This window comes from Ananas comosus, linkage group 2 (genome assembly GCF_001540865.1).
Source record: "Ananas comosus cultivar F153 linkage group 2, ASM154086v1, whole genome shotgun sequence".
NCBI classification, from domain to species: Eukaryota; Viridiplantae; Streptophyta; class Magnoliopsida; order Poales; family Bromeliaceae; genus Ananas; species Ananas comosus.
Window position 1 is genome coordinate 12546752 of NC_033622.1, and position 10770 is coordinate 12557521.

Below are 10770 nucleotides of genomic sequence, written 5' to 3' on the forward strand. Positions count from 1 at the left end.
ATTTCCTCTCTACCAGGATCTGAAAATAAAATTTTAGGAACTTTTAAATGATTCGCACATATATAATACAAAAGCATCAGTAACTTTCTACATTCACAATACTTATAATGTTTTCAGTTACTCTCCACAGATGATATAAGCAGATATAGGGAATAAACAAGTACAAATCACTCGATCTAGTCTAAAGTACACCATGTGTTCTGATTATTAATGTCCATTAAGATGCTGCAAAGAAATTACCAAGCTCATTTCAATAATGCTAGGTTTGAGATTTGTGATCCAGATTATGAGATGCGATAAAACTGGTCGACAACAGTCTCCAGCTCACGAAACTTCGTGGACTTTCTTAACATCAAAAAATCCAGGCCGCTGCTCGTTTGCTGAAGCAACATCACTAGGTGATGCAACGGCAACCACAACCCACTTATCCTTTACTGCCTCTAGCGCATCAGCAAACTCCTTAAAATCTTTCACACTGCAAAATCCATGAGAAGTATCAGTAACTCAATTCTTTAAGGTGAAAGAAATCGACCATTCTGCGTGATTCGAGTACATTCAGGAGTCGACACAAGAACCAAAAATTTGTTCTGGTTTGTCCAATGCTAAAATATCACCAGACTAAATATGAAACTTACGTGGTTGATAGGACTTCTCCATGTTTTTTCTCTCGATATTCTTCCGTGATGCCTCTTAAGTACCAAACTAGACTGAGAGATACAGAAAAACAAACAGATGCTGATGCTTCAGAAAAGAATCAGGAGGAAGTAACTCTAATTCTCCAGAAAAGAAGGAAGTGATTATGGAAGAGAAATTAAAGCAAGATGACCTGAGCCATTGTTCGCAATCAGATGCTTTTCCCTTACATGTTAAAAACTAGCTGAACCATTACTCAGTTCAACTTAAAATCATTGGAATTGCTAGTCAACTTCAAAGGGCGCACATTCTAAATCAAGATATTTCATGTTACACTTCCTATCTGAATTTAAAGAAGTGATTGTAAAAACAAATCACGGCATTTTATGTTATCTGCTAGAAGTTATGAACTTTTAGAAAGACATGCACCAAATTCATATCAGCTTTCAGAAATTAAATTAATGGGATATAAACCTAAAGATGATATGCATTTGCTCATACCTGCTGTAACCTTTTGCATCTGGAAGTTTATATCTTTCTAAGGCTCTTATTGTACCTATTATTGCTTTTGTGAGGCTATCACCATCTAGTTCTAGTTCCCGGAGAAACCCAGCTGTCCTATCATATATGTCTAAGGTTTTTACCAAGTTGGGGTCGCGGTAAGAAGAGTATGAGAAAACTCCTGCCACAGGAAACCAATTATTAGTAGAGAAAAATCTACCTCTGACTCAACTTACTCAGCAATCATTATGGTTTAAAACATGGACATACCGGAATAAGCATCAAAACCACATTGTCCTCCATATGCGCCGCCAATAGTTCTAAGACGATCCCATAGCCATGTTGTCTTGACAAACTTAGATATGACATATACACTTCCATGGAGCCGATATCCACTCTCATATATGTTAGCAGCTGTCCCAACATAGTTAACCTGTAAAGAAGATGAGAAAAGAATGTTAATTTCAAATATCAAAGATGCAACTTTAGTTGAATACCATTTTAAGTTGAAAAGTGAGAAGTGCACCTGTGTGGGAATGACAATTGCTTCATTTCCAGGAGAAAGTACGGTGTCCCAGGAATTGTTCCTAGGAAATGTAGTTGGAAGGGAGTCAACAAATTTGGAAAGATGTTTTGTAGCAGCTGCTAGATTTTCCTCATCCGATGTCATATTAATCGCGCACCCTTTCCTAGAGAGAAGGGATTTACGTATTTCCTCCAGCGAAATAGAAATTTTATCCCAACCATCATCAACTTTCTTCCCGAGATCTTGTAAGAACTCCAAATAGCTGGTTAACATATAAAATAGACATCGAATTTACTGAAAAGTATGATAGACAAAATGTGTCCCTCCCATAGTACACTAAATTGGTTATCAAAAGAGCAACTGTTCAGAATTATTTGCATTTAAAAATGGTGATGAAAAAAGAAAACACAAACTAATTTTATCAAAAATATTGTGGATTAGAGAAAGGCAATGATGGCAAGATGGACGACCTAATGCCACTGATTTGTTCACCAATCCATCCTGCAACATTTAGCTTAGCATTTATTCTTGTAGCTGCAATGCTTGAACCACTGCCTTTTATTTTTGTCTGCAAAAATAGATATCAATTAGAGCAATGTATGTACTATACAAATTTTTGAGATCATGACAAAATATAATGAAAAACCTCCATTTTTGCTCTGCTTTGAGCAACAAACTGTTTAAACCGTTGCTTTTCCTTGAATACAACTTCTTGAAGAATGCAGTTTATCTGCAACAAAAATAGATCGCTTATTTATGCAATAACCTAATATTCCAATGCTATAATGTACCGAATTGCCTAAACCACATTACGTATGCAGAGAGAACGTAAATCATCAGTTCTAAAACTTAAGAGGGTACCATTACCAGGTTGAATAGGTCCTCTACCCGTTCTGACAGGGCTTTTCCACGAACAATAATATGGGCACATAAATCTGACTTTTTTCCATTTTTAGAAGATACAAAGGGGAAAATGCGGATTCCTCCAGTCTTTCTTCCAATGAGATGGTTAAGCTGTACAAAATCCATATCTTTTGTTCCCATCTTCCGCAAAGATTGACTGTTTTAGAACTCATGCATATCAACTTAAGTATCATGCAAACATCCTATAAATTTAAATAATCTTGATATTGAAGGAAAACAATTCTAACCAGAACAGTGGTACCAGCTGAAGAAGTTCTTGCTTCAAGGAACTCATATCAAATACAACCTCTAAATAGACAATGTTGTTTGTAAAAAGGTTGTGCTTCAAAACCTTTACTCCATTAACATCTTCAATCTAAAGAAATGCATCATACTCTATTAGTTAATTATGATTTTGCTGCTAATAACTTAATATTCACGTGAGCTTAAGATACTAAAAACTCCATTAAAAAATAATAGGAATTTCATTAATCAGCACAAACTTCTTCTGGAAAATATGTCATAGGACCTAAAATATATTTAAAGAAATAATGTACTTAGTGGCATATATGAAATCTGCTAGAAAAGAATGCTCATACTGTTGTGGGAATGTGTAGAGGTTTTCTTGGAATATCTTCTAATGAAAGTTTGGGGATACATCGTAAAGCTTCAGGTGAATCTGGGGTTTCTTGTTTTAAACGAAGCTCCTTCGTCGCACGTGCCAGCTCGGCAACTTCCTCCTCTGTCATGCTAGCTTTTATTTTTTTGAGAAGTTTATTTTGATCTGCTTCATCACAAGAAGCTTTATCTGGATCAGGCTGGAAAAAGAAAAAAGGCCCACAAACCATGTTAGATGGCAAGTAATAGATACTCAAGATAATAAATGGTACAATGAAGCAATAGGCAATGCACCTCCATTTCAACCGTGACACGGTGAGAGTTGTTTAAGAAGAATTTCTCTATGAGTGGAGAGAATACAGCTTTTGGTCCTTCTCTGGAAATATAAGACTTTAAATTTAGCAACGACTCCTCATATAGTAGAGGCTCAAATGGATCCTTACCATATATCCATTTGTTCTGCAACATATGGAACATCTATTAGAAAAACCTGACTTTAAACATGAATCGTAAAGCTAAAAATTTTGTTCTTTCTATTCAAAAAATCAGAGCAAAATAAACCACGTACAATGGAGCGAAGCATCAAAGATAGGCCTCGAGGAAATGAACCAGTGTTGTTCTCTCTACGGGAGAACTCAATCGTGTTCATGGAAGCCTCCACAGCATCGAGCGCAAAACCTTCCTCTGCTAGACTCTTAAAAGTCTTCACAATTAATTCTTCAACTTTACGAACGTCGTCTTTGGAGAGACCTTTCATTCCAACAGAAAATATGGGTTGAGGAAACTCATTTCCAATTCCATTACCAATAATATCATCTCCTAAGCCACTTTCCAGTAAGATCTTTCTCAGGGAAGAAGCGGGTGTCCCAAGCAAGAGATGATTCAAAATGCTAAGTTTAAGCTCAGTTTCTACATCTAACATCTCTTCAGATAAAAGCCATGATAGATATATCATGTATTTCCTTGCAAAGTCACCTTCTTTGCCGACAGGATATCTTTCAGTAATTCTCTTTGGTGCTTTGAACATTTTTTGATACTGAACCTTCGATGTTTCAGCAGAATCCATTTCGAATAAATCAAGGTATGCTGAAATCAGAAAGAAAAGAAGATTGGAAAAGAATTGTTTAGTCACAGAACAGGCATTTAGCTAGAGTTAGTTTGCTAAATTTTAGTACTTGATTCCCAATCCTGTGAAACATGACATATACATGAAAAGATATTTAAAGATGTCATATTGTCAACCACCTGGAGAAAAGTAATTTTTTACCAGATAAGATACGTAATCGTTCATTTGGATCATCATCTCCATAAAACCATATCTTAGCATTGCTAGGTTTGTAGTGCTTACTGTGGAATTCCTGAAAGAAATGTCAAGCATATTTTAAGCATCCTCATACTGAAAAAATCATACATGCAGTAATGTAATTAACAGTATTTGAAAGACCTTCAACAGCTCTACGGATATTTCAAAATAATTATCAAAGCTCTCCATGAGGATACTGTTCCTTTATCCTTGGTGTGCAGATTAACTAGAACCTAGCTCCTCTGTTGGGCAGTTTTGTATTTGGTTTTTCCTTCTTCCTTTGTTTTATTTATTTATTTATTTTTGTTTGTTTTACTCTTTTGATTGTTTTTCTTTCGATAGATTTCGGGACCAGATAGGTCTCAAGCTTGTTCATTTTTTCAATGAATTAAGCTAGTTGGGTTTCCCAACTTTTTCTCAAAAAAGAAAATAGAAGTATTTGATCAAACTGTCAACTAAAAACAAATTAGGATGTGTGCAACTGTGCATCATATCAAGAGGAGTATCACAACAAGTTGAACCGGGAATGATGTTGGTTCCGTTAACAGTTCTATTTTGCAAACAGCACAGAATTGTAGTGGTCCCAATGAGAGAAAAAAGTGTAGATTTTGCTTCAATGCAATTTGGCTTTCTGTACTTGGCTTCAATATTCAAATTTACATCTAATATACATTAAAGTGCATGAAAATCGCTATCTTGTCATTTCAAAATGCAGTAGTCCACATATAAACAGAATTATTAGATCATGAAATGACCGTAGATCTCATTTATTTATTTGTTCATATTTATATTAACATCTTGTGCTAATTTTTTTGAATTAGCTAGAGTCTTATAAGAATTAGCACTGTTAAATGAGAATTAACTATTTTAGGCTATCATGCACAAACAGACCTTGAATTCGTCAAACGTTAATTGTGGAATGACTTTTGGATCACCACCACTTACAAGCCTATAAATAGTGTCTGGGAAGAGAGCCTGCAAAAGATCAATAATATCAGATATCCTGATCTTTCTTTTACTTGAACCTGCACTTCCGGCACAACCAACCAGCTTTTACCCCCAAAAAAAAAAAGAACGGACAGTGATTTGATGACAGCAAAATATGAAACAAATATGCAAATGATTGGATTACTGCATAACCGTTGATGATCAATAGCAATAACAGTTAAGTTCAAATTATCATACAAATTTCACCGCAATTCTACTAATGTACTCTAAACTGCCATTACAATAGGTTCACTGATTTTTAACGTAAGGTGATCACAAACTCAAGCAGATAATAATCCATGGGAGATCAACTTGCCTTCTGAGCAACATATCGGACAACGGAGTCAGGTTGAGAGTAGATTCCTTTCATTTCACTGTAGACAACACCTGATATTGTGTTTGATACAAAAGGTGAGTAATGAAATGAATACGTCATCCAAAACAACAAAACTTTCGAAATTATTCTTATAGAGAAGTTATTTAATTAGATGAAACCTTTTATAGAGATATCTTCGGCAGGATCATTAAGCTCATAATGCCAACCCTCCTGTTGAAATATCTGGATGTCCTCAACACATTTAGGAAAGAATACAGCATCCAAATATACATCAACTAAATTGTAGAAATCCTGCAAAAAAGGGAATATATTCAGCAAGATTAACCGAGTGTAAACCAAGGTGCTTCATAAGATGTTTATAGCTTGTGTGTGTCTTATGTTTACCTTCACATTTGTCGAAGCAACTGGATAACAGGTCCTATCTGGGCGGGTAAATGCATTTAGGTACGTATAAAAACTACCTTTCAGCAATTCAACAAAGGGTTTTTTCACAGGGTATTTCCTCGATCCACATAACACACTGTGCTCAAATATGTGAGGTTCGCCAGATGAATCTCTCCTGCAGTTACCGAAATTACGGATTTTAAAAATCATGCACCAAAAGTTAGATAACGATATTCTATACCAAATTCTTTAACATTATTGGTGTACACGAAATTTTCCTTTCAGTTACAACAGAAACCGTGAAACTCCTTTTCCACCGAAAACTCTAAGAAGGTATGAACTTAAGCAAGAAATTAATGATAAACATACGGAGGAGTACTGAAGACAATGCCGAAAGCCTTGTTTTCGTCGGAATTCGATAGAGACATAATTTCCGCACCCGTCTTCTTATGTCTATAAAGAACAGCATGCGAATAGTACTCTTTGATCGCCTTTTCAGATAACTTCTCAAATCCGAGCTTTTCGGCAACATCATGGGTGTCATTTACCTCTCCTAGAAGGCATATCAATATATGTACATGGTTACACAATCAAATCTATGTAAAAATGGAAGCGGGGACAAAAAATTTTACCTCCTAGAAGGCAAAGCACGCAATATGTACATAGTTACACAATCAAATCTATGTAAAAGTTGAACGGAAAAAAAGAAAAATCACCTCTCCTAGAAGGCAAAGCAATATATATGTACATGGTGACACAATCAAATCTATGTAAAAATTGAAGGGAAAAAAAAATTCTGGGGTATATATATCCACAATGTGTGATAAAATCTTTACAAACTCATCAAAGATTAATGGATGATTAATGAATGCATGAGCGATAGAAGTTAAAAAACCAAAATTAACCGCAATTATCAGAAAATAGGAAAAATGGAAAATGAACAATCGTTACCAGAAACTAGGAATTAGAAAACGAGTGGGTTTTCGAGATGATCAACTTTCTCTCTCCACCTCTGCGGCGGGTCGACACTTCCCGAGGGCTGTTTTTTTAAATAACTCGATCAAATAAGAAATTTTTTTGGCCAAATGAACCTTCTTTTTGCCGACCACAGCAGATAAATATACCAAAAGTGTTGAATAGTGATTACTAATAATAAATATAATATGATTACTAATAATAAATATAATAAAATTGGTGACTCATTTAGATACGTTTGTTTTATGAAAATTAGATTTTAGATTGAAATAGAGTTTCGTAAAAATTATTTCTCTTTTCTTCTGTTCTACTGTTTTTTTTGACAGAATCTCAACCATATTTTTATTAAGACAAAATAAATAATAAAAATAATTATTTATTGAACAAAACGGACTTCACCTTTTTTTTTTACTTTCACCCAAATATACATACTTTTATTCTATTCAAGCATCACTTTTTAAATTTTCTATGAAAATAATAAATTATTCCTAGTTTCTTTTAAAGATGGAGAATAATTTATCACTTTACTAAGTGAACTTAAACTGTAAGAAATATTTACGGTGTCAAAGAGAAGGAAGTCACTTCCGTCTTTCGCATGCAAGATGCTGGATTTTTTATTTTTTTTTTTGAAAAAGAGATAGCACTTTATTTTATTTTATTTATTTTATTTAAAAATAAATTTAGTTAAAAATATGAATCAATTAGGATTCAAATTTGGAACCTCTGATACCAATACTAAGTCTTTTGTCACTTTTTTTGGAGACAGTTGGTAAGATGCTGGATTGTTGTCCATCAATTCAGATGGGAAATTCTACTTTATATATACCCAAAAAAAAAACAAAAATAGAGAAACCGCCCCATATAAGTTTGTTTGGGCCGGATGGGCGCCGTGTGGCGCCCCCATGCCACGCGGCGCTCATCGCCTCCGCTGCTGTCCCTGAGGAGCTGTGGAAATTTTTGGTGCACCCGGTGCGCCATAATTTATTTTAAAAATTATTATTTTTAAAATTTTTAAAAGTTAGTAAAATATATATTTTATGACATGAAAAGATATATATCTAAAAAAATTAGGGTTTAAAATTTAAAATTTAGAGTATAGATTTTAGGAATTGGAATTCTCGGATTTAAAGTTTAGGTTTTATAATTTTTAATAAAATCATATTAATTATATTATATTTTAAAAATAAACTTTTTTAAAAAATAATGATGCATCAGGTGGACGGAATAATTACCCGCTGCGCTCACAAATGGAAGAGCTGGAGCCCGTTTTTGATGGGCCCCGCACGCATCTCATGCCATATATTATAGATTTTTATTGTTTGAATTTCAGGCTAACTTATATGTAGAAAGATAAATTTCAATTATTTAAATTTTAAGTCACTCTAAATATACAAATATCTATAGTGTATATATTTTAATTAAATTAATATTTTAATTTTAAATTTTTAAATTTTTATCTAATAATAGAGATGACAATCTAATTTACTGTTCAAAAACTTGCTCATATTCGGTCCGTTAATAAATAAACCGAACACGAACTAAATTTTTCAGCTCGATATTTTAGCGAGCCAAAACTAAACCCACCCCGCCTGTAGCTGGTAGACAGCCCTATTATATAATAATAATAAGACATGAAAGGACTCTCGGTTATTGAATTAAGGGGGCATAAGATTTACACAAGTTTGGAAATGTACAGTTGTGTTTTATAACCCTTTCATTTTTTGTTCTAATTTTGCACCAGCCCCCTAAACTCGTATAAAGAATAAGAAAACAACCGACCGTCCCTAGAGCAAATGGTAAAAGATTTGGTGGTTGATATCCGAAACCCAAGTTCGAATCCTAGTTGATTCATATTTTCAGCTAAATTTATTTTTAAATAAAATAAATAAAACAGGTAGCGTGCTACCTATCTCTCAAAAATATGAAATACTTACTAAAATCTACGGCGAGCCCCTTGGCTGTTTCGCTCCCGAGCGGCGTTTCCATCGCCGAAGCGATCAGAGTTTGCTGATTCGATCTCTTCTTCGTACTACAACGCTGTTCAGAAACATGTACACGCACTGAGAGAGAGAGAGAGAGAGAGAGAGAGAGAGAGAGAGATGGGTTTTGAAGAGGAGTTATGAAGTGGGAGAGAGGGCCACGTTGACGTTGAGTTGGTCATCCCGGTCTCCCAAGAAAACTATAATAAAATGCATGTTGACACTTTTTCTATTTTAATTCATCCTAATTTTAACTTATTAGATGATTATTTTATAGTTATTATAGTAATGCTGTTTGGTTGCATGATGATGACTATTGCAGCAGTTGAGAGTACAAATGCATTGGCCGTGGCAAAATTTAAAATGCCAAACCCCACCGCCATATTTTCATCTACCCTCCTAGATCAGATTATAAAATTTTATTATAATAGTTTAAAATTTTTGAATTATAAATTATAATAAATTAAAATTTAAGGTTAGAATTGCTTAAAAAAAAGAGAAAAAGTTAGGTGTCATTCATTCTATTCTTTTATGAGAGAAAAAAAAAAAGAATTCGTTCTTTAAATAAAAGTATTGACAGCGGCACACAAGCTATGATTGTTGCCAAAGAAGTGCACTAAGCCAAACAATAAATTTTCCGGTTAAAGGTTAGTATGAGAAGATAGTATTAAAACCCCTTGTTTATTGTGATTTACGCTGTTAACTTTGCTGTTTAGACTAGTAAACTCTGCAATAAGTTTGTTTTAAGAGCCACACATAGATCAGTTCGTAGTTTGTTTCAATCCATCGTGACTCGTGGGACAATGGCCTTTAGTATTTGCCCCTTTTTTTTTCAGAAAGTTTTCTATTATCATATNTATATATATATAAATAAAAGGACTAAGAAAGAATTCTTCGTACTCATAAGTTGTTTTCAATGATATAATTTTTGAATCGACAATCTACACTGTTAAATATGATCTAGAGTATTTAAAATTTTTAGAAAATAAATTTCGTAATTTTTTGAAACCATAATAAAGTCCATCAAGCGGGTAGAAAATGAACGGTCAAAATTGAACGACGCTCTAAAATTGATCGTATTCTTGTTCTTTTTCTCTTTTTTTTGAGAGATAGGTAGCACGCTACCCGCTTCGTTTATTTTATTTAGAAATAAACTTAGCTGAAAATGTGAATCAACTAGGATTCGAACTTGGGTCTCGAGTACCAACCACCAAGCCCTTTGCCACTTGCTCTAGGGACGGTCGGTAAATTGATTGGAGTTATTGATTTTTATTTAGATAGTGAATAAATTTTTTTATCAAAAATTTAACCGATTTCGATACTTTTACATCGTTAATTAAACTAGCAACTATCCTTTATCCAAGGGCTGAAAACATAAAAGCAACACTAACTTGGTACTTTTAAAAATATAAGAGCTATATTATATATATATATTAACTTGAGTAGAGCTACTATTTTTTTCGAAAATATAAGGAAGTTGCCATTTCCAACTTTTTTAATCTTTAGATTCACTTTTTTAATTATTTTTTATCTTAAGATTAATATTATTATCCTAGATTAACCATTCAATCCTAAGGAGGATCGCTATTATCCTCATCCTATAATTTTTTTATCTAAAGGTCAA

General features: G+C 33.7%; 1 protein-coding gene across 1 annotated transcript; it reads right to left on the reverse strand.

Annotated features, from left to right (window-relative positions):
• Nucleotides 29-9230, reverse strand: LOC109724096 (presequence protease 1, chloroplastic/mitochondrial-like). Its single transcript, XM_020252772.1, has 19 exons — nucleotides 9102-9230; nucleotides 6562-6745; nucleotides 6193-6367; nucleotides 5967-6099; nucleotides 5788-5858; nucleotides 5376-5459; nucleotides 4449-4539; nucleotides 3750-4267; nucleotides 3476-3640; nucleotides 3163-3381; nucleotides 2812-2939; nucleotides 2528-2720; nucleotides 2307-2390; nucleotides 2131-2228; nucleotides 1661-1922; nucleotides 1405-1567; nucleotides 1135-1315; nucleotides 636-707; nucleotides 29-475 (listed from the first exon to the last, which is right to left on the reverse strand). Exons 1-19 carry the CDS (start codon nucleotides 9151-9153, stop codon nucleotides 325-327), a joined length of 3024 nt encoding a protein of 1007 aa, XP_020108361.1. The 5' UTR covers nucleotides 9154-9230; the 3' UTR covers nucleotides 29-324.